This window comes from Poeciliopsis prolifica, unplaced genomic scaffold, assembly GCF_027474105.1.
Source record: "Poeciliopsis prolifica strain line A6 unplaced genomic scaffold, Auburn_PproV2 SCAFFOLD003, whole genome shotgun sequence".
Classification (NCBI taxonomy): domain Eukaryota; kingdom Metazoa; phylum Chordata; class Actinopteri; order Cyprinodontiformes; family Poeciliidae; genus Poeciliopsis; species Poeciliopsis prolifica.
In genome coordinates this window covers 10,668,040-10,692,273 of record NW_026562378.1, presented here as the reverse complement: position 1 = coordinate 10,692,273, position 24,234 = coordinate 10,668,040, and the positions used below count along the sequence as shown (strand labels likewise).

Genomic DNA, 24,234 nt, shown 5'->3' with positions numbered 1-24,234 from the left:
TAAAAGTGTTCAAGGAGACAAACGACAAACATTTGTTCCAGTTATATTTATTTGCACATTCATATTCTTTCGTTATTCGTGCCAGAGTCACACATCATTGAAAAGCACATTCTGCAGAAGTCTAGTCGGACATATTTTCAGTGTCAGCATTTTTTCTTTCCGTCTTGGGGTATTCATGAACTAATCCACGTTATTGAACAATGAGAGGACAGCAAAGCTTCTAAAACAAAAGCCAACGGTTTTAAATAATCTCCGTCTTGTGTTTTGAGGTGTGTTGGCCAGAGGGCAGTGTCAGCAGGTTTGTTACTATAAGGCGTACATAACTCCAGCTTCAAACATCTCCTATCTAAGCCCCCCGTTTCAGTCAGTACTTCACTTCAATGCACGGTTGTCCAGTTGTCCACAGGACTGAACTGTAAATCAAGGCCTCAAGTGGTACAGTAGTAAAGTGGATTTGAACAACTCATTAATTGCTTCCATAGCACCAAAGTGACTCTGTCCAAAGGGATTCATCCAACACGGCATCTACGCTGAGACAGCACATTGCTAGACAATGACACACAGCCTAACTAATAGAAACGAAAACTAAATTTGCCAGAATTATGTTCTACTTTTTTCACTTTATTTTGTTCCTATAATGGAATGGCATCTATCGTCACAGTTTACATTTACTCGTCCTTGTCGGTTTTTCCCGAGTCGCTCTCCTTCTCCCTCCTTGATTCCTTCACCACCTGGTGAAGAAAGCACACATTTAGAAATATGGATTTTCGCAATTTAATCGTCAGACTACGTCATAAATCCTTCTACCTCTCCATCTCTAGTCTCCACAGTCTTTATCACCACGGTCTTTTTGCCGTGAGTGTCCGGAGCTCTTTCATAGTCTGCAAAGACAGTCAGACCCAAGAGAGACATAAAGCTGTTGTCGTAAACGTTCATTTTTATAAACAGCTCTGGAAAAAATGAAGAGACCGCTGCACTGAAAACCCACTGAAAACCTCAAGGTTATTCCACCAAACATTGATTTCTGAACTCCTCCTGAGTTAAAACATTAGATTTGTTGTTTCTAAATGAATCTGGATTTGTTTCTTTTGCATTATTTCAGGTCTGAAAGCGCTGCATCTTCTTGGTCATTTTCTGCAAATAAATACTCCAGTTTGCTTGGAATTTCAGAGACATGCTGTCAGGAGCTCAGAGTAAAAGAACAATGTTCATTTTATTCAAACCTACAAAGAGTAAAATCAGAGAAACTGATCATTGTCAGTGGTCTCTTAATTTTTTTCCAGAGCTGACCATTTAGATAGAGCTTTGCACCAAAGACAAAAAACTGATAAGTTGAAGAACAAACCACCAATCACACAAAGACCTGGTAAACTACAAAGAAGCCGATTAGAGTAAAAAAATGGGTTTTGAACAACTGGATTAGGAAAAAAAGTTTAAGTTTGCTCAATGTAGTTTGATTTTCTGGTTTAATCCTTAAAATAGTGGGGCAGGAAATCCTCCTTTTGAGATGAACGAACAGCTGCTTTGAAAACAATAAAATTAAATCAAAGAATACAACACTATGCAAACTTGAGCTTAAAAATGTTTCCGTCATTTTGTAATTTCAGCTTCAAAAAATGCATATTTATTTATTTATTTTTTCTGATTACACAATAATTTGCATCCAAACAAGAAATTAGTCCTGATTAGATTTCAACTGTTAATCTAATCTAGTATGAAGAGTGAAAAGCGTCTTACCTCGGTCACCAAAGTGGTTGCTCATACCGATATTGAGGATTGGAACAGAAATCCTGTGAGATAAAAATGTTTTTATTATAAAATATACAGTTTAAATGTTGAATATTGTGTCCATGATTAAGACATGAAAGGTTTTCAGCTCCACCTGCTCTCTTCTCCTTCCAGCAGCTTACGGTAAGTGGCAATCTCAATGTCCAGGGCCATTTTGACGTTAAGGAGGTCCTGGTACTCCCGCAGGTGGCGCGCCATCTCCTCCTTCAGGTGGCGGATCTCGTCCTCCAGTCTGCCTACATTGTCCTGGTAGTTGCCGATCTCAATGCCAAACTGGTCCTCCATTTCACGCATCTGCCTCAGCAGAGCTTCGTTCTGGAAACACAGAAGAGCAGCAGCGACTTTAAGCAATTATAACAAACAAACAAAAAAAAAAGGAATAATGAATTTACATGTAGAAACCATGATCTGCGTTTGCTCTTACTGTGTTCTTCAAAGCGTCGATTTCACAGTTTTGAGCCTGAATCTGCCTCCTGGACTCACTGGCGTCCTGCTTGGCCTGCCTCAGAGCATCAGTGTTGCGCTTTGCAGACTCAGTCAAGTCTGCAAACTGCCAGAAGAATAAAATAAAATAAGCACACGAACCTACTCTGCAGAAATACAAAATACTGCCAAGTATTTTTATTCTAATTTCTAGTGAAAATATCTTAGGTCACTTGAAATAAGACAAATCTAACTTACAAGTAACTTTTCAGCAAGATATCAGTAATTCCTTAATATTGATGAAATAGTAATTGTTCCACTGGCAGATCATTTCAGTTATAACATGGGGAAATGTCTGGTCATAAGTGAAATAATCCTTTTTTTAACAGTAATAAGCAATTAATGACTAAAAACAAATTCCTATATCTTGCAGAGATTTACTTCTGTTATTTTGTCTTCTTTCAAGTTTACAAAGATATCCACACTAGAAACTAGACTAAAAATACTTAATACAGTATAAACTAACGAGCATTTCAGAGTATATGTGCGTGTGTGTACCCCACCTTGGACTTGTACCACTCCTCAGACTCCTGCATGTTCTTCATGGCGATGGTTTCATATTGCGCCCTGATGTCCCTCAGAGCGCCGGTCAGGTCTGGCCTGGAGCTGCTGTCCACCTCCATCTTCAGCTGATGGGTTTGGACACTCACTTGCACATCTTGAATCTCCTGCAAGGGAAGCGTTATAAACAAATGTATTCAGGCACAAACCAACGTTGATTTCTGCATTAATGACACCAACGACAAACGTCTGCATCGCACACGCCCATTTGCAGGTCACCTTTTAATTCAGTACATCTTATCAGAAACAACCACAACTAAAACAAAATTAGCATGTTATATATTACTTAGTTTGATGGATGGCAGATTGATTTCTACAATGCAAAACACTAAAAATCCCATTTTTTAAATTTCCTCATCCGTAGACAAAGTAAAGTGATTCAGACCTGGCATGATTAGATGTCTCAATCTAAGATGCTCCTAATTTCAAGAAAGCATTGAAAAATACTTTTGTGAGCGTTTTTTACAAACAGAACAAAGGATTCTTCATCTCAAATTGCATTTTATACATTTATTTTTGCTGTAGAATAACTGAGTTATTCTGAACAACATATCAGACAGCTTTTAAAATTGGAGGAAAAACCCTTTAAAATAAAATAAGGCAATCATTTAATGTGAATCAGACACTAAACTCAGTCATCAGAAATGTGTCCAAGTGTTAAATGTGAACCACAGGGGGGCGCTCATTCCCACTGACTAAAATGAATGTGCTTTTGAATGTTTGTATAGAAATGCAAAATGCTCATTTTGAATACTTGCATTTTATCTTTCCTGTTGTCAAAAGTAGAAATTGTTGCCTGTTATTTTTAATCTAGTTAAAATAGACATTATCTATTAGAGAGAAATACAAAATGACCAAGTTGTTAATTTATAAAACTTGCTCCTACTTCTGCCTGTAGGAGGCGCTGTGTCTTCTGAAACAGCCACATGTTTTCCAAAGTAGTTTTCCAACACAAATGCAGAAACAAAAGCACATAAAATTAACACATGTCTGAAAGTTTGAAAAGTGTGGACACAGATAAGTATTTTTTGTCAAGTTACTGCATGTTCTTATTGCACTGTGTCAAAAATGTTCACCTCTACTTTATGTGTGACATCACAGGTTAAAGCAGACAAACATAAGGTGAGTGGTAATATGAGACAGCTTCAAAAAGCTAATTTTCAATTTCTAAGCAGCAAGGCTTTTTATGCACTAAGACAGAAAAATTAACCTGAACGTGAAGACAAAGTCTTCACTTTAGTGAAACTGAAGTGAAGTTTCACTTACATTAAACTTACTTACTTCACTTACTTTGAAAACTGATATTTTCTAATTCAAGTTGATTAAATAGTGTCTTGGGTCGTAACGGTCCAGTTCTGGCAAACATTTTAAAATAGTTAATTGAGAGTTTACTTGGAAACTTGGAGTAATGTTTATTTATTTGTACTACGAGATTGCAAATACCGTAAAAAAGTACTTTTCTACAGTGGATCAGAAGAAGCGTCACTTACCTCATCATGGAGTTTCTTCAGGAATTCAATCTCATCCATGAGAGATTCAATCTTCCTCTCCAGCTCCAGACGAGACAACGTGGCATCATCCACATCCTGGTTGTTCCAGAAGAAAAAAGCAAGTTAAAGTGTGAGAAGCTATCAGGAGTTTTATTCTCCTGCTGTGGTTTTTTTATCTTTCCCATGTGGTTTCATACACACACCTCTTATGTGCACAACCATCCAGGCAATACAGAAATATCCGACTAATTTGCATCATATAATTTCTATTAAAAAAAATTTTAAACTAAAGAGTTGATTCTTCATATTTCTGTCAAAATGACAAACATTATGACCTTGTGTTTATGCATGTAGTTCTGATTTATAATGCCTGTTTTTTATTTCACAGAATGTCTTTTAAACGCATACATTTTATTATTTTTTTAATGTGAATTTCATTTTGTATGCCTGCTAGTTTGAACATCATTTTAAAGACGTAGCTCAAACAAAAATGTCTCATGATTTTTGTTATTTGTGTTTCATCGTATTGAATTTATAATTCAGTGCAATGTTGAATATCTCCTTTCATATGATTGTGACGTTAGCATGGAAGTGTTGGCGATGGAACGTGCTGCAGGAGCAACAAACCCTGGAAAGAATACAATAATCCTCATCGAGTGACCTCTGTGTTTACCTTGCGGAAGGCAACCAGATTACTTTCAGCGTCCGCTCTCTTCTGGGCTTCTTCCTCCAACCTGCGAGCAGAAAAGAAAATCACTCAAAACATTAAATAGATTCCTCCAGGGCCCTAAAATCTCATTGTACTTTCTTTCTCAAGAAAGGGAAAGTGGTATAAAAGCTTTTTGGCTGTGTGAACCTTCCTGTCAAAGGTGGTGCCAGGGCATCAGATGGCGAAAAGCGTCCTGGATCAATCTGGTAATTCACCGCCCTGCTAAAAGCAGAGCCGGCCCACTGGGACCACCGGGTGCTTGGTTGAACTAAAGCGGCTTGTGTGCAGTTCACTAAGGTCAAATACACAAACCAAATTGGGCTGCACATACACACACTCATCTGGAATCCCAAAAGATCATTTCTGTAACAGTGCAAAAAATGATGTTACTAAATTATAGTGCTCTTGTCCAAAGTCCATGTTAAATGAAATGAAAGAGGAAGTGTTTCATTCGATTTCAGCCTCATCCAATTATGGTAATGGTCCCGCGGTCATGAGCATCCGATGAGGTTTCTTTCATTTTCTGACTTATAGGGAGTGTGTGTGTCGAGGTGTAGAGGTGGACATAAAGTATTAGCCGGCCCTCTGCTCTCATCTTTTATTCATGCTGTGCTTCACGGGGCCGTTTTTGTCCTAATGGGCTGTCTGGCACCATCCCAACAGAAGGACACTGGAACACAACTAATGGAGTTATTGAGTCACATTGATTTTTTTCCTGATGCTATTCTTTCTGATCTCCATTTTTTTTTAACCTTCGTTTTGTCTCCTCTCCCTTTTTCTTCTTGCCCCTTCCTGTCCCTCAGCCGGCCCCACCCTGTCACTCGTCCCTCCGCCCTCAGTCACTCCACAACACCGAGTTTTGATCTGGTAAGATTTAGAGCTGCACAAATCACCACCACCGTAATACGAGCAAAACCTCCACGTCTAAGGATGTGACGATTGGTTTGCGACTACATTTTAAGCATAATGCATTCAGATTCTGCATGCTATTAATAAATTTGGCTTGCTGGATGGTGTTTCGCTGCCCTTGGATTGATTTTGCTGAGATACTAAAATTATCAAAGCAAGCCTGGAAAGTCATGACAATAGAAAAGAGAGCTAAGATTGAGGAAAATGTGGGTTTATTGAAACTGATTTAATCATCACAATTGAATAATTTCCTAAAAATATATAATTTGAGTCATTTAAGCAGATGCTATTCCTAAGAAAACTGAATTATATTATTATCATTGTTGTTTTCTGTGGGTCTCTACTTCAGTAAAAAGCCATTTTCATCGTGCATGGCTGCAGTCTGCACTCCTGCTTCAGGTTGCTGCCAGAGTGCCACACCCTAAAACACCAACCGCAAAGTGCTCTCTATCTATTTGTGCCATCTAAACGCTCACAGAAATCCAATGTTTGTGGTGGTGGCAGCATAATGCTGTGGGATGCAGCAGTCTGTCAGTGTGTGTCACTTTCATACCAACCTCTGCTTGAGCAGGGACAGGTCTTCGGCCAGGTTGTCCCTCTCCATCTGGTACTGGTCCCTCTCCTTGCCGACTGCGTCCAGCTGGCGCCTCAGCTCCCTCAGCTCCTCCTGGAACAGCTCGGAGGCCCGGTTGGGCTGGCCGTGCTGGTACTGACCCTTGAACTGGTTCAGCTCCTGCGTCAGGGCCCCGTTCTGCTGCTCCAGGTAGCGCACCTTCTCGATGAAGCTGGCGAAGCGGTCGTTGAGCTCCTGCAGCTCGGCCTTCTCGTTGCTGCGCGTGGCCAGGAACTCCTGGTTGATGGCCTCGGCCAGGGTGAAGTCCACCTTGTCGTAGGAGAGGCGCGGCGCCTGGGGGACGGGACGGGACCGCTGTTGGTGGTAGGTAGTGGAGCGGGTGGCCACCGCAGGCGAAGCCGACCGGCCGTAGCGGCCTCCAGACATGGGAAGACGAGAGGAAACGGGGGAGTAGGAGGACAGGGAGATGGGGTGAGGGCTTCCAAAGGTGCGCCTGTAGGAAGTGGAGGTCACAGAAGAGTGGCTCATGGTTGCGCTGGTTCTCTCTGCCGCAGAGAAAGGAGGAAGAAGTGGAGGCTCTGAGATGCTCTTGAAGCAACAGGACATCAGACTGAGGAGAGCTGAAGGTTTTTATGCCCTCACCCCTCCCTCAGCTATCCTCACCCCACCCACATCAAGCCTTCCTCTCTCCATCCCTCATCACCATGCATGCTTTGGCCACTCCCTGCCCTCGCAGACAGGATCTGCCTCTCTCCTTCCTGCTGCTGCAAACGAGATCTGTATCAACACTTCTCCATCCTTTTTTGATCAGATAATTTTGCTCTAATCCAGACTTAACTTCTTCTTGTCTTTGCATCACATATTGATTTTGTCATTGTCACTTTTCCAGCTGATTAACTGGTTAGTTTTATCTGTCTTCCCCAGCATATACATATGCACTCGCTGCTTAATGCCTGGCAGTAAGGGATTTGAAATCCTAACCGGTACTGATTCTCCTGGATGATTTTATTTGATTCTTTCTTCCTCCCCGTCCATTTGTCTCCCTGCCTCTCGCCTCTGTGTCGGACTCTCCTTTTACAGTAATGGAATACTTTATTGATATTCCGGCCGTCTGGGTCGGCGCCATGACTCTGCAGTTATTTTACGCCTTTGGAAAAAGCTCCATGTCCAGTAATCCCAGTCGGGATTGGCGTTTTCAGACCATTAAGCCCGTTTGCGCGCCGTGGGTTTCTAGTTCAACGAGTTCATGTCGGGGCAGGATGCGAGGACGCCTCCAGAAACAGGCGGTGGCTGTTGTCATTACAAGTTTACTCACTCAGTGACATTAAACAAACCAGTTTTAGTTAAGCAAGGTGCCTTGCAAAAGTATTCAAACCTTTCAGCTTCTCCACATTTTACTGAACTAAAATCAGAAACATAGTGTTTTATTAGGATTTTATGAGATGTGCCAGCAGAAAATGTCACCTTTATTTGAACGTCTCCATCTGAGATGATTCCTCTGTGCTAGATTATTTATTCTGCAATAAATTCTTAGCTCATTTAAAACGGGGTCTGCATCTGGTGACCCTGAAGGCACATGCAGTGTTTTAGCTCCTCCCAAGTGACTCTTTAGAGCTAAAATTAAACAGAAACGAGCAATTATGTTCATAATAACAGTGATAGAAGAGATTAATCAACATGAATATATGGGCCAATGTTGATATTCTATATCAATATTGCTATCATGCCAAATAACTAATATAAATAATTTTACTAATATTATATATATTTTTCTACTCTTTGGACATTATGAAAAACAAATTAAACATGGCCAACACCCTTTTCTCCTGGAACACATTTATTTATTTATTTTAGAGACGATAGAAGTATAAAATAACCCACATAAAGAAGGAATGGAAAAGACGCCTATTTTTGTACAATAATCTTAACATGCTTGAAAACATGAAAACATAATCAGATAGAAATAAAGATCAAAATATGCGTATAAAAAAGCCAACATCAGACGTACTGATAGAGTTCATAATGCTGATATAACACACCTCCCCACAGAAAAGGGGCTTTTATGAGTTCCTTTTGTACGCTTTTATGCAATATTGCTTTTATGCAATATTGCATAAAAGCGTAGTGTATAAAAGTGTATAAATCAAATTTAATTTGCACAATATGTTTTTCCAAATTGTTCACTGTAATGTTATAATTGTCTAAATGTTTCTTTGTCTGCTGCTGCTACAAACATAATTTAAAGTGCATCTTATACTGTAGTGTGTTGTGTTGTATTTTATTTTATACTATCCTTATATGTTTTATTATAATAGTAGAACAAAACCAAAATAGATATTATACATTTAATACTTGTGAAGTAAGTTTTGTGAACCTAGACAAGTTTTATTTTGGAGGGAGAGCACAACTTCCTCTTTGGATTAAAAAGGTGATTGTTGAAGCAACAAGCTAAATGTTTTCACTCTCAGCTGTGTTGGTCATCCATGTAAATAAAACACAGTTATGAAATATATATACATGCATAAATCTTGATATCAATAAAAAATAAAACTGTGACTATCAAAATAATTTCCCCATTAAAAAAAATATTTGTACATGTTTTGTTTTTTATTTCATGGGGACATCTATTTGTCTGAGAGTATTTCTTAACTAACAACATAATTAATTTATGACAATATTTGTTTAATTTTGAATGAATCACTATCCATGTAGAAGTCTATGTGTCCAGGTAGAGCTCAGAACCAAACTCTTAGAAAAGCTTATTTGGACAAAGGAAGTAGGACCCGACCAGGTCAGGCAGGACTAATGGACCGCAGGGCTGAACCGAACCCATCACCCGCCTTCCTGTGGAGACACTGAAGTAAAGACTGCAGAGAGTCTGACTCCACCATCACCTTCTTTCCTGTTCCTGAGCAGAGTCTCTGCAGGTCTGTAACTGTCTCTGTTTCCAAATGTTTCTTCAAAATTACCCTTCAATCATTAATATTTCCCCCTTGACAGTTGAGAATGAGGCGTCTCTTCTTCTTCCTTTAAGAGTGCACTTCTTTAAAACCCAGTGGGAACCTGTAAATCATGCTGGTAGTGTTTATTCATGAGACTTGATGGTCATTATAATAAAGTCATTTGCACTAGAACAGAGAGTCTAAAATGATTCATTGATGATTTTACTGAATGTTTGTTATTTACAACCATGTGAAGCATGAATGTAGATGACTGATTTCACATTTGCTCACCTTTCAGAGTGAGATGGGTTTTTGCAGTCTTAGTTGATGTCATACAGAGCATGCTCCGTGTCGACTGGGTGTGGTGATTTCCTCCCTTTGTGTCCCAATTGACGCTTCATGCATTTAAGCTCTGTCGCATTTCCAAACTTAACATATTCACATGTGAGCACATTTGGATAATTGCTTTTATAAAGTTGCAGTTTTGTAATTGAATTTAAAATCTGGCTTCATCCCTGTCCATGAGTTCCCACCTCAGCTCTCTGGTTATTTCTTACTCTGGCTAACTCCAACACATGCATGCGCACTTCTCTCCCTCCTGCATGGCAGCCACAGCCCAGGTCTGTTTCTCTGTCTAACAAATGGCCTACTAGACATTGCTCTGTAATCTAATCAACCTGCTTTATGCGCAGTAACTCTCTCCTCTCCTTCCCTCCCCCTCCGACTCGTCTGTCTGCGCAGGGCAGAACCTTACTTCCTCCATCCTGCCTTTATAGCATCTCTGATGGGTTTTTCATCATTGTTAAGGCCATTTGAGTTTCCATGTAGTTATGTAGCAGCCCACACTCCAGGAACATAAACTTACATCCAGGCAAAAGAACACAAAATAGCCTAGTGGTTTGTGTCACTAACACCAACCCCGGCCAGATGCCACCATTAGGAAATGATCCCCCTGCTTGTCTTAGAAACCCCACAGGAGCCAGAATCCAATTCAAGTAATTTGACACGGTCAAGTGAAATATCTGTTATCATTTCAATACAGTGAACACAGTGTGCGTGTGTCTGTAGAAATGTATCTACATTTCTGCAGAAATGTAGATACATTTCTGGCTTTCTGGCTTCTAGATAATAAAAAGTTGCCAGTCACAAGGAAAGTAAGATGAAAGGAAGATTTTATTGTGGGGGCAATGATGACACTTAACATTCCTCTGTAATAATGGATTGGGAGTCGTCTCCAAAGGTAATAGAAAACACATGGCAATAATAATTTAAAAAATGTGTTTACTACAAGTATTGTGTGCAACAATGACATTTAGGTCTAGTTGTAAATTAGAAGCATAATAAAAAATAAAATGGACTTGCGTTTTAAAATGGACAAGCGTATACTTTTGCGTTTTTCACTACTCACGATGTTAATGTCATGATAAGGCAGCTGATTATGTTGGGTTTTCAAGGTTTACTCAAGTAAATGTAGCACTGCTTCAAAACTATTTTTGCTCTAGTAAAAGTAAAAAGTTGCCATTCAAGAAATTACAAAAGGGTGAAAAAGTATTTGGTAAAAATTTACTCAAAGACTGACTGATCAAACTATCATCCGCTTAATATTTAAAAATTACATCATCAGACAGATCAAAATATAAAATGAAGTGGAAATGTTGGTATTTTAAGTACCAAAATGATAATAATACATATGTGAAACAAAAAAAATCCCAAAACAAAATGGTGTTTTCAAAAAAGAGTAACTATAACTAATTACTCTGGTATCATAGAAACATGACCATGTATCATTTCCCTCCACTTGACGCTTTGTGTTGGTTAAGCAAATTATATTTCCCTGGCATAAGCTGAGGATTTTGGAAAAGTGTAAAGGGTATGAATACTTTGGCTGTGTGCTTGAAGCAGCGCTGCTTCGGCCTCCATTGCAGTGAAGGTTCCTGCGGGGCTGTGCACAGATGAAGGTAATTACATCCCTTTCAGATCTGTTGCCAGGGAGTGGCGAGCTGCAAAAGTCGCTCAGATTAATGAGCGCTTCCGGGGAGATGTCCTCTATCTGACTCATCTCAAATTTGGCTTCTGCAGAAACCCGACGTTTTCCAAAAGCAAATCAAGTAACAACAGAACAACACAACATTTCCTCTGTGCTCCAGCTCAGCTTGTTATTGATGACACTGTGTGACACTGACCTACAAAAAGCTGCATGGATGCTTTGGCTGAGGCGGAGAGATCGTCTACTATCTGTGAGAAGAGAAAGAATGGCCTCCCAGAAGGGCTGTTATAGAGTCAGAGGTGAACAGAGACGGCTGAACCCTTTTTAATCCATGCATGGCAGAGAGACATGTTAATAGCTGAGAGTGATGGATGGCCTTGTTAGACAATTACTGTAATGGACTACTGCAGGTTACGAAGTATGTTGAGTGTATACTGTATACTGTAAGTAAAAAGAGAGGAAAACTGAACACATGCTGATATCTTCTTTATGTTGAGTGTGATTCATCTCGTTATACTACTGGAACCCTTCCTACCTGGAAAATTCAAAAATAAGGAATAATTATCTGTAAAAAATCTGAAAATAAATAATAAGGCAACATGACTGAAAAGGTAAAATACCTCATTTTAAATTTATGTTCTGAAAAATCTGTTTTTACTTCCTCGTTGCTCTGCTTCTTTGTTTCCACCAGCGTACCGAGGCCAAAGCTGCTTCCATTAAATATTTTGCTGCAATGACGTCAGTTTTATTCCTGCACTGCAGTGTGTCATCGGGCATTGTGCATTGTTGCTCTATAAGCTATAAGTGGTCTATAACGTAATCATAAATCTACTTAAAGTCAATAACAGATCACAGTAAGAAACATTTTTTTGCACATTCAGCTCAAGGAATCCTTTAAGAACTGTGATTCTCCATTAAACTAGTTCCTGCTGAATATTTTACTGCTAGTTGTGTAATTTCTTACAATAAAGTTAAAAATATATTTTTGTTTCTTTTTTAACTTTTCTTTTTATTTACTTATTGTGAAATAAAAGTATCTAAAACATAAATAACCTGATGCTTTAAAACACCAAGAATTTACTGTGGTGAAGTATAGGCATAATATGTAGAAAACATTATTCTGCTGCAGTTTTAGTTATAGTTTAATCAATTTTTTTCACATATTTTTATATGGAATGGATAAAAGTAAATATATTTCTCACTTAGTACCAATAAATATTTGCTTAGTGTGTCATAAAATACATGCAAATTCTGCAACAGATCACATGAAAACAACAGAATTAAATAGTTCATTAAAAAAAAAAATATATATATATATAAAATATTAATATATAATTTAATTTAAATATTAAATTATATAATATAATATATATGTATACAAATATATTAAATTCTTTAAAGGTAGAGACATTTTATAGATAATTTTAAACCATAAAGTTATACTTCTTTGCGTGACAAACAAGAATGAAGACACTCTTCCCCTCTAGTGATGGCTGATGGATATTACAGCCTAAAGAGACTTTACATGAAGTCTGAAGCAAAGGAATGGGCTTAAAATAACAATAATGATCATAAAATATTTGTTATTATTGAAAAGCTACTAGAAAAGCAAATCCTGCAGCACAGCTATCTGCTACAGCAGGTTAGAAAAGTTTCAATTTAAAACTCCATTGAGCTTTTTCTTCAAAAATAAGAGATAACCTTCATTTTTTAGCATATAGCAACCATTGGACAGCTATTTGTTTCTTTTTGTTTTATTGTTATCGAGCATTCTGGAAATGACTCACAATGATCAGTGATGTCAAATTGCTTGGACTTGACTCACTGCCTGTCCTCTGTGGACAGCACTGCTAAATATAACAACTGTTGAGTCAAGAATCCAGAGAAATGGATGAGTGCACTTTTAGAGTTTCTTTACTTTTTCTAGGCTTGAAGTCAACTTCAAATTGATGCTACTTGATCCTGTTCCCATTGATTTTAGTTCTGCTCTGCATCAGTCAATGTAAAAACTAAACCACATTTGTGTAGTCATGAGTGAAAGGCTGTTTATCATTTCACAAATTGGACTAGTTTGTTGCTTCTAAATAAATCCTGCAGTCGCAAAAAGTCTGGTTGTAAAATTTCAATAGCAAGACTTTGATGCGAGCTAAAGCCCATTGCTCATTTCACGTGTGATTTGTTTAAACCATTTACACAGAAACTTAATTAAAAAGCATTCAAGAAACAAAAATGGTGATAAACTTTCACTTTTATTAACTTTGTGGTGGCACATACAATACTTTCTGGAACAAACTTTGCTTGTTTAGAAGTAAAATGAATAAAAACTGATTTGTTAGCAGGTTAAAATAAGTAGGCCACAGATTGAACTTCTTGTTTTAACTACGAGTGACATTTATAAGATGTTGCAGGACAAATAAATAACTTTCCATATTACAGAAAAGACACCTGACTGTTATTATGAAGACGGGTCCATAAAATTTGAAGTGCTTCTGTTTTGTTTCGTTTGTTTTTACAGATAATCTACTAATTGGTGTCACATATATAAGGCCTGTGTGTTAGCACAGTATGTACATGTCAGGTACATGAACTGGTGATAATTTTTAGACAATCCTTCCCTGAAGCAACGGGCGGCTTTCTCCCGGAGACTGTCGGCTCAGCAGGTTCCACAGCAGCAATGGCACCGACGTCACGAAGCTGCCGCCGTTACCGGCGCCGCGCTCCTCCGCCAGCGGCTGGTACTGCTTGAAACGCCTTTTCAGAAACACCAGCAAACACGGTTCATGTGTGAAAAAAATATAAATAAAGAGAGATATTTCTCCCTGTATTGTGTGACATTAATAATTTGCAAAAAGCAAAGCCATTTTTTACATCCCGCTTCTTCTGTATTTTTAAAAAAGTACATTGTAATGAATACTACCAGAATAACACACCAGTGTAATAATTTAAAATATGGATTCCACATAAGTCACCAGAGGGCTGTAAATGGCCCACAGACCACCCTTTGGACATCCTTTATTAAAATAATATAGTTTTTTTATTTTATCCAGCTTATTCCTCAACTCCATTTGGTTAGAGAAAGGGGTAAAAATTAACATTTCTTTTTACATTTTCTGTACTTTTAAATCTGTTCACTATAAGTTGATTTTGTATTTGATTGAGGATGGAAAGATTGAACAAACAAAAAAAAGGATATAGCTGTTTCCTGTCTACAGTCAGAAGTTTTTCTATTTCTTTTCAGAAGCAGATTTTCTTTTCTGGTGGTCTGTCCTGAACGTTGAACGTTATGTAGCCAATGTTCAGCTCAAATGCTTAAGAGAGATTTAAAATTGCACATCGGGGTGAAAATAGGAGCAAAGTCGGATCGTGTGTGACAGGAGACAGCAGATATGAAAAATGGCAAACAGAGCGTGATCAACACAATTTTTCTCTACAGCTGTAAAAAGATGTTGACAATTTAAACTCCTTTACAATTCAAGTCAACACAAAGCACAATCTTTCGAGTGTAAAAAAATATGTTTTTCTTATGTGAAACTTGACATTTTTAAACACACACCAGGTGCATTTAAAAATATCATATTGAAAGTGCTAGCTCCATACCACAGCTTTTTTTATATTGTATTTTTAATGGAGTGGAAACACAGAGGGTTAATACTGACTCTCGGAAATTACAGTGGTTTATGGAAATGGCTGCTGTGAGAGTCACTCTTTACGATAATGTTCAGTGACAGAGGGACTGAATCGGCTGCTGCAGCCTGTCTGTCAGGTCATCTGTTCTGCTCATGTTCACAGCAGAAGTAGCAACAGTAAAAGAAAAAACAAATGAATTAGATAAACAATAAAATTGGCCTCAAGCCAAATTATCAATGAGTCATATTAAAACATGCTAACATCAGCTTAGCATTTTTTTTTTCAATTGGTTTTAAATAAATAACTGTTATCCAATTTGGGTGCTTTGCATGAATTAGAAGGAAATACAACAAAACAATAAACCAAAGGAAAGAGCAAATGTGCTGCATTATCTTTCTGTGTATGTTTTTAAAGTCATTCACGTCATGGCTCTGCTTAATTGATACTTTATTAAGTATTAAATGATTTGGATTTGCATCCAGAATAGAGAAAAAAATAATCAGGAGATTCCCTAAATTACTTCAAACGGAGAAAAAAACTTTCTATAAATAAATTAATCTTGTCTGATGCATTTTGGATCTTAATAACTCACCTGTACATCAACCCAATACAACAAACAACACAGGCGAGAGCCATAACTCCCAGTACAGTGGCTGCCGTTCCAGCTGGGGAACCACCAGAGGCTGAAATGAATTGAATATTTCTCAAATTAAATGGAACAACATTCAGAAGTAAGTTTTGTAGATGCTCATGGTTTTTCCTGATGCTCACCTACTGCAACATTGACTCTGGCGCTCGCCACAGCCAGGCTGACGTCATTGGTCAGGGAGACGTTGAGGCAGAACACGCCTGTGTTGTTGAAGAACTGGCGGAGGATCATCTGACAGTCTGGAGAGGGCGAGGCTGCGCCGCAGACGGTCTGAACCGGTGTGACACAGTCAGCATCAGAGATGACCGTGCACACTTCACTGGGCAAGCTACGGAAAATAAAAACAGTGCGAGGAAAAAAGACCTTGGTCTGAGAATAACAACTACAATCTGATGTTTTGGGGGTATTTTTTCTTCATGAGGTGCAATGTGAAGGCAACGCAATAGTTATATAGTTACCTTTAACATACAAAGATAATTGGACTAGAACAAACCCAATTATACCCACATATATGTACAGACATAAAATACATTAAGTGGATCAAATCAGAGTAAATATAGTGTGCTAGCGGACAGAAAGGTATATCAAAAAACATAAATAAAGTAAAAAGGACCACAGTTGTAAATATATGTAAATCTCTTTCCCTCAATCCATATAAACACACACTCAAAAACAAGTAAAAAAAAAAGAAAGAAAATAAATGAATAAAATAAATTTAGGTGCCAGGGGATACTTCTGTCAATATATCAGTCAAACTAAAGAAGAACGATGAAAGAAAAAGAGATATTGATAAAAATAATAAACATCAGCTACGTACGTACCACCTCCCTGGAACATTAGGGAAATTAAATCTTTCTGAGGGTTCTTAACAAGAGGCTCCACAAACCCAAAAACCTTGTAGAAGAGCCTCTGAAAGTAAAACAAATTTTCTCAAGTTTAATGAAATCCAGTGTATCTCGAAGGCAATGGAAATATCATGGAGGTTGAGGCAACTTTCATTTTATCATAATCACTCTCCGTGCCAAAAAAGTCCAAAAAGTCAAAGAAGATTTCTGAAAGGAGGACAGGGTGGACTCCAAACAAAGCAGTCCAGGGGTCAAGCTCCAATTTCTTGTCAAAAATGTCCGACAGAATAGCAAAAACTTTGGACCAATAGTTAGAAAGTTTAGAACTAAGCCTGATGGTGTGAATCATATTGGCTGGAGAATGCTGGCATCTATCACAGGCAGGACAAATATTTGTGTAAAACGTGGCCAGACGTGCTGTAGTATAATAGGTGCGATACACAAGTTTGCATTTAATGAGATTATATCTGGCACAAATAGAAGATTTACGCACTAATGACAGAATTTGTGTCCAAAGATCCTCTGAAATGGCCTGTCCAAGGTCTTCCACCCAACATGATTTAAAGCACATATCCCACTGGAGCACCAGCAGCAACCCCCCCCACAAAATCTTTGATGATTGTTCATCCTGTCAGAGATCAAGCAGGACTGACCATAACTCTGGAACATTTTTGCCACATTAGAACAATGAACTTCTATGTATCTAGTGGGATTTTTGACCAACAATAATAACTGTTAAACAGAAGGGAATTGGTATATGATTTATTTATTTATTTTAAAGTTTCTTCTTTTGGAGTGTGTAAGTGCCAACTTTGCAAATTTAGAGGCTGGAAAATTTGCCAATTTTTGTCAAAATAGCTCAGATTTGAGTTATTTTAACAATAGAAACTGTAAAAATCTTTACATCTGGACTTTGACTTGATCATTCTAAGAAAGTCATGCCATTGTTGCTCAGGCTGTGATTTTTTTTAGGGTTGTTATTCTGCTGTAAACTGAATCTCCATCTGAGTCTAAAGTCCTCTGCGCTATTTAGCAGGTTTACCAGCATTGATATTTATTTAGCTCCATGTATGCTTCCATTTACTCTGTGCATCTCCTGTTTCCTGAATACACTTGCAAAGTAATGTAACAATTATTTAAAAAGAAATTACACCTTAAAAAGTGTGTAAAAAAGCTTTAAATGTCATGGTTGTAACACTTCCAGTTTTCATATAATTCATCTTTAAGCTCCAGCACGTTTTTTTAGTAAAGTAACTCTTTTTGAAATAGATAAATGGATGATTACTTGCATTATTTATTATATGCTTTAAATTAAATGTTTAAAGTTTTCACCAACCTTCCTTGACAGGAAATGGTGACATCCACGGCGGTCTGATCCAGCTCAGACGCCATCGATAGAACGTTGGACATCTGAACAATCTCCACACTATCAATTCCCTCTGCGGGCCCAAAGGACAAAAGTAACTTTTGAGTTTGTTATTAATAACACAGCCGTGTTGTGTAAAATTTGATGTAAATTTCCCAATGAGACTTACGAACAACATCTACAGATGCAGTGAGGGAGCCGTAGCGGTCGATTATGCAGTTTTCTGCTGGGGCCTGTCTTTTGGCCACAACGAGGACAACCTGCGCTGGATCTGCCTCCACCTCAGCTTGAACTTCACCCTCATCAGGAACAGCTTCTGCTTCCGCTGTTTGTTCCCCCAGTGAAAAACAAAGGGGGTTATTATAGCAGTGCTGTAGTGGATCGAAGGTGGACTTTTTAATCTGTGGTGTAGTTGTATAAATTTATAGAAAATCATCACCTGCAGCAGCCACAGTTGCTGCAGCTGCATTTTCAGTTTCCTGAACTTCAGCCTCAGTGTCAGCCGCAGCTCCTTCTGCTGCTGTGGCCTCAGTGGCCTCAGTGGCAGCGACAACGTTGTCAGCAGCAGCAGCAGCAGCAGGGACTTCTGTTTCGTCTTGAACAATCACTGGGGCCACGGAGGCGGGTTCAGCTGCCTCGTTGGCTTCCTCCTGCACAGCAGCATCCACCACAGGTGCGACAGTGGGAGCCTCAGCAGCCTCTGCAGCTTCTTCTCCATCTGCGGCAGGGACAGCTGAAGCAGCAGTAGCAGCCTCCACAGCTGCCTCAGTGCCATCTTCTGCAGCAGCTTCCACCTCTACCGGTTCCTCAGCTGCTGGGGCAACAGTGGCCACCTCTCCAGCTGCAGCCTCTGTCTCTACTGCAGCAGCATCGTCTGTGGCGGCGGGATCTACTGGAACAACAGCAGCATCTACTCCTGCTGGAGCCACAGAGGCAGACTCCACAGCCACGGTGTCGGTATCAGCGGCTGGTTCTCCATCATCAGCGGTGTCGAGAGGAGTGGCGTCTGCCGCAGTAACATCCAGGGCTGTAGCATCCTCACTTTCGGCTGCAGGAGGAGGTGCAGGAGAGGAGGCCACAACGACCACAGCTGGACCAGCAGAGGCATCGATGGGAGCGGCTGGATGGAAAAGTGCAAACCCAGTCATCTTTAAAAGATATACACATGTATGCTCACCCTTTAAAGAGGCAGCATTATCTCTTTTCCAGTCATACAGTGACATTTAAAAACACAATCAAGTAACTATGTTACCTTCAGTTGTTCTAGAAATGCTGCACATCAAACATGATTTTAAAGAAATTTGACTTTTCAAGTTAGGGTCTCGAAATTGGGCCTTTGTCTCTTTAAGAAGCTCCTGCTCTTTCAGACGCTCCACCTTCAGCACAGCAACGCTTCTCATTATGCAATTTACAGCCATTCTGGGCTGAGTTCATCAGATGTTTATTAATTGCTGCTGTCACTAGTCTGGAGGAGCTGAGTGGGGGAGGAGCTCTGTGAGGCAGAAGCTCGGTTTGGAGACAGCAGCTCCAAAGAGAAGCCGAGTGGGAGCAAATGTTTTTTGAGAGCAAGCTTCCTGAATGGCTTGAAAAAAAAAATCAAAGCAACACTACAAACCTTTAAAACATGATATAAAGTTTTAAAAAGTTGATTTTACATAATACTGGTACATGATCAGAGTATGGTCTTACCAGCTGTGGGGTTTCCACAGGGAATGCTCGCCATCAGAATCACCTGAGGTCTGAAGGCTCCCACTGACAGGTATGTGTGTGTGACGGTGAGCTCTCTGGAGAGGAGCGTCCCACTGTTGTCCCCAAAGTCCCAGCTGAACCTGATGTCAGCGCTGTTCAGGTACTGGCTGGGATCGTGGAGCGCTACAGTGAAGGCGATGGCTTGGTTCTGGATGAAGTTCTGGTCATTTTGATTGACATCATTGACTTGAGAAAGGGACAGACTGAATGGAACCTGATCTAATGACAAAGTAAAGCATTTAGACATTATGTTATGTGACTGGTTGGTAGTATTTATTATTTGTAAGTGGATTGTGAAAATTGTTCTGTGGGACACCTGTGATGGTGAAGACTGACGAGGCGTAGCCCAGGGGGATGAACTTGTCTCTCCCACGGCAGTGATAGATGACCAGCTCCATGTTGTGGGAACCCAGCTGGATGTCATCCGTCCCAATGGTGAGGGAGGAGGACGGTCCATCTGCCACCTGCCAGTAACGCTCTGAAATACAAAAATAAAAATGAGGACGATCCAAGGCAATCTCTGTAAAAGTTTATGAAAATGTTTGGCTCCTTAGAAACAAAATATTAGAAGAGCTGACTTAAACTTTTTCACAGCACTGTGTATTAATGCCTTCAAATTATATTTTGAATAAGAGTGAAAAATCTCCATTAAAGCTGGTGCTGCATAGTCACTGAAAGGGATAAAAAAAAGTGTTTTCAGATTGAACTTGATTTATTTATTTCATAAGAGACTAAAGAAAAATCCCAAAACAGGAGACAGCTCTGGAAAAAAATAAGAAACCTCTGGAAAATGATCAATATCTGTGATTCTACTTTTTATAGCTACATGTTTGAGTAAAATGGACATTGTTCTTTTATTCTATGAACTACTGACAACATGTCTCTGAACGTCAAACAAAAATTTTGTATTCATTTGCAGAAAATGAGAAATGGTCAAAATAATGAAAAAATGCAGTGCTTTCATAACTCCAATAATGCAAAGAAAACAAGTTTGTGTTAATTTAGAAACAATACTAATTTTTTAACTGAGGAAGAGTTCGGAAATCAATATTTGGTGGAAAAACCAGGAGGTTTTCAATGGGTTTCAGTGCTGTGGTCTTTTGATTTTTCCAGAGCTGTATTTGTAGCAAATATATTCCTAATTTTCCGGTGGAGATTAAATGTTTTAAAGTAAAAGAAAGATAATCCATTCCAATTTTAATAATTTAAACTTGGATTCATCACAACATAAAAGTTGCACAATAAGAGCACCATAAAATCCTGCATCCCATCACACAATAAAAGCTAATCTGCGCTTCCTGCAGACTCTTGGTGATTTACCCAATGTCTTCCACACAAACACGTAGCGAGGTTTCCTGTTCTGACTCCTGTTGAAAGGCGTGCCGTCAGGGAAAACTCCAGTCCACTCGTCGCCTCTGTCCGGATAAACGGCCTGGCCCTCCTGATACTCACGGCCTGAGCAACAACAGCAGCCACATTCACCACACAATCACAACGGCAGACATAATAAACTCTGCATGCTGAACGGGAAATAAAAGAGGCTGAAATTGAATCCTGCTGACAGCATCACAGCCTTTTTTACTGCCTTCTCACCGTCGACGGTGCAGTTGCGTGTCCACACCACCTGTCCGTCAGGCAGCACTGTCTGGTTAGGGGGGAAATTGAGGTTGATGGTGAAAGTTGTTTTTGCTCCCTTCAGGGTGGGCGCATCGTTTTTAAGGTCAAAGGTCACGTTGCCACCTGTAAAACATAAACATATTAAACTATATACAGCTCTGGATACAATCTCTGGATGGATGGATGGATGGATGGATGGATGGATGGATGGATGGACGGACGGACGGACGGACGGACGGACAGTATTTAGCGAGAGAAGAGCTAAGCGGGCCTCACCTGACCAACAGTTTCTAAACCTTGCATCTCCAACTTTCCACTTCGGATACATCTCAGCGTTCCAGTTTTGGCCACGTCTGAACTGGCTTCTTTGTTCTGCAAAAGTATCACTAATTTATTTAAAAAAAAAAAGTCCCATAAACAACGACGATCTAAGGAAGCAACGTCTAAAAGAAAGAAAAATCATTGATTCAGTTTGTTTTCAATTGTGCAGAAAGTATTTAAAGTGATGATGAGGTAACAAAATAAAACGTTTCATTGGTGGTGGAGTTGAAGGTGAGCGTTCTCAGAGGCGGCAGTCACACGACCCACAATCCCCCTCAATCCTTTTCATGTGACTTTCAGCTGAGCAGGAGCAGCACCAGTAATCCCAGTGTGAGGTAGAAGGGCTCCCAGACACACTTTCATCCAAACCTGTTCCAAACTATGAGTTTTCAGATAAACAAAACTCTCTTTAAAGAAAATAACAAGTGACTTTTACATTATCTTTTATTAATACAAAGGTTATTTCTCACCTCCATCTCAGTTTGATGGACTCTAGAACATTGAAATCATTCAGAAATCCAGATTAAAACTATTTCAAAAGAAAGAAAATCTTTTAATGACATAAAATTGGCATATAAATGTTTATCTATCCTCTCACTTTTAAACAGAGAGCAACTTGTGTTTCCATAAAACAAGCGTGAAATAAGAAGTCAGTCTGTTTGCTGTTCAATTAAAAGTCCAAACCATAAAAACCAACAGTGAATCAAACAGAATGATGTGTTGTTAGAAACCATGAGCAAACAAAACGAGTAGATACTTGAAAAAATAAAGATTCAACAGAAATATTTGTATACGTTTTGTTGTCTTTAATTTCAGGTATACTCACTAATTGCCATGGCTGTTGTGAAAGCCAGGAGTAGCACCAGAGTCTTCATCCCTGCTTTGGTAGTTTTTGGTTTTTTCCTCTGAGCCCAGATCCTCACCCTGTCGTCCTGAATCCCAACACAAATTCCTAAACAGGACCCACAAACGCCTCCCTCGCTGGTTTTAAGATGGATCCCGAACCTGAATTACCATAAAATCCGTTCTCACGTCTGACATCACTGAGCAGTCGGTCGTCTGGGTCCAGCCCCTTTCTGTGAGGTTCTGTTTGCATTAGCTCCTTCTCTGAACTCTTTTATTTTACTTCAGATTTTTACACGTCACTGCTGTGTGTTGTGTGCATTTCTTTTAGCGTAATATTCCATCCGCATTATTTTATTGGAATCGCTTGGGTCATGTTTGATGCAACAGCTTTCACATAAAGAAAGTGAATAAATGAATTCCAATAAATGCAATTCATGTCCTGAGGTATTTACTGCGAAAGCAATGTGTGCATGACGCCTGTGACGCGCAAGTCATTCCTCAGCTAAGATATGACCTTATTACAATGTGTGCATGGAAATCACAAGATCAGAGTGTGGATGCCCCATTCAATAGCTTCCTTTTATTTCCTTTGCCTCTCCTCCTCATCCTACTGTTAACCCCAGCAGAAAATCCACTCTTGATGCAACAAAGACATGTTCAGATCCTTCGAGAGGATTCAAACCTTTATTAAGAATACAAGTTGGGTGAATTTAAAGTTATGTAACTAAACGAGTTAAATTCTAACTTTTGTTTAGTCAAAAAAAAAAAGACTAAAAAAGTAACTAGAGATGCACCAACCTGAGGTTGATATCTGTAATAATTCTAATACAGATTTTATCAGGGTAGTCTACTTATTGTTTTAGTCAGCTTCTGTTTCTTTATTATTTATTTTACTTTGGCTGTTCTGCTCCTAATTGCACTGAGTGCAGCAGTTTAAAGTTGTGTTGTTTTAATATGTTTGACCAAGCTTGTGAAGCTACTGGTGTGTTTAAGTGTGCTGCACTGCTGCAATTTGTAATCCAGTACACTTAGGTGTGTGTTTAAAGGAAAGAAACGTTTTAAGTCAATTCAGCACTGATTTTCTGTACTGATGCTAAATCTCAGAAATCTGTATCACAAGTGAAAAAGTGGATTGGTGCATTCTTAAAAAGAACTAATGTTATTGTTGGATGCTGTGATTTTTTAAACATCTAAATCAATTTTTAATGACCAATGACTATAAGAAAAACTTCTATAAATAAAAAAAGCTATATGTAAGAACTGAACAGGACTGTCTGGTCATGTATGGGGTGTTCATGCTGCAATGGACTGTGTCTATCAAAAGTGTATCAAAGAAAGAACAGTAGTGAACCAGTGGCAGCGTCTTGGTTGGCCGTGATAATTGATACACGTTGCATTGATGAAGGAGATGAGGGTGACCATGCTGGCCCGCAGTAAATTCTGCAGAGTTAAATAAACACTATGCCGAGTCTATTTGGTCCTCATCAGAATTGGTGTTAATTTAACTCTTTCCAGATTTATTTCAAAACGAAAATGAGTAGTTTCAACACTTATAAACACTTAAAAAGTTATAACTACTCAAACTTTTGTTGAAATGACTCTGAAAAGAGTTAAATTAACACCAATTCTGATAAGAACCAAATAGACTTGGCGTAGGGTTGATTCAACTCTGCAGAATCTGTCTACAGGATACATTCTGCCACAAAGCAACACTTTTTCAGAAATGATTGGAATAGTGCAACGATTAGCCAAGGGAGTTGACGTGCACATT

General features: G+C 39.0%; 2 protein-coding genes across 2 annotated transcripts; both read right to left on the bottom strand.

Moving 5' to 3' along the window:
- Window positions 1-31: 31 nt before the first annotated feature.
- Window positions 32-7,133, bottom strand: prph (peripherin). Its single transcript, XM_055026266.1, has 9 exons — window positions 6,498-7,133; window positions 4,996-5,056; window positions 4,323-4,418; window positions 2,775-2,939; window positions 2,213-2,338; window positions 1,883-2,103; window positions 1,738-1,790; window positions 808-881; window positions 32-731 (listed from the first exon to the last, which is right to left on the bottom strand). Exons 1-9 carry the CDS (start codon window positions 7,118-7,120, stop codon window positions 669-671), a joined length of 1,482 nt encoding a protein of 493 aa, XP_054882241.1. The 5' UTR covers window positions 7,121-7,133; the 3' UTR covers window positions 32-668.
- Window positions 7,134-13,673: 6,540 nt separating this feature from the next.
- pmela (premelanosome protein a) lies at window positions 13,674-22,605 on the bottom strand. Its single transcript, XM_055026249.1, has 12 exons — window positions 22,444-22,605; window positions 21,573-21,668; window positions 21,273-21,419; window positions 21,000-21,134; window positions 19,996-20,157; window positions 19,620-19,898; window positions 18,370-19,050; window positions 18,100-18,255; window positions 17,901-18,003; window positions 15,842-16,047; window positions 15,663-15,753; window positions 13,674-14,194 (listed from the first exon to the last, which is right to left on the bottom strand). Exons 1-12 carry the CDS (start codon window positions 22,490-22,492, stop codon window positions 14,044-14,046), a joined length of 2,256 nt encoding a protein of 751 aa, XP_054882224.1. The 5' UTR covers window positions 22,493-22,605; the 3' UTR covers window positions 13,674-14,043.
- Between the last annotated feature and the right edge of the window lie 1,629 nt (window positions 22,606-24,234).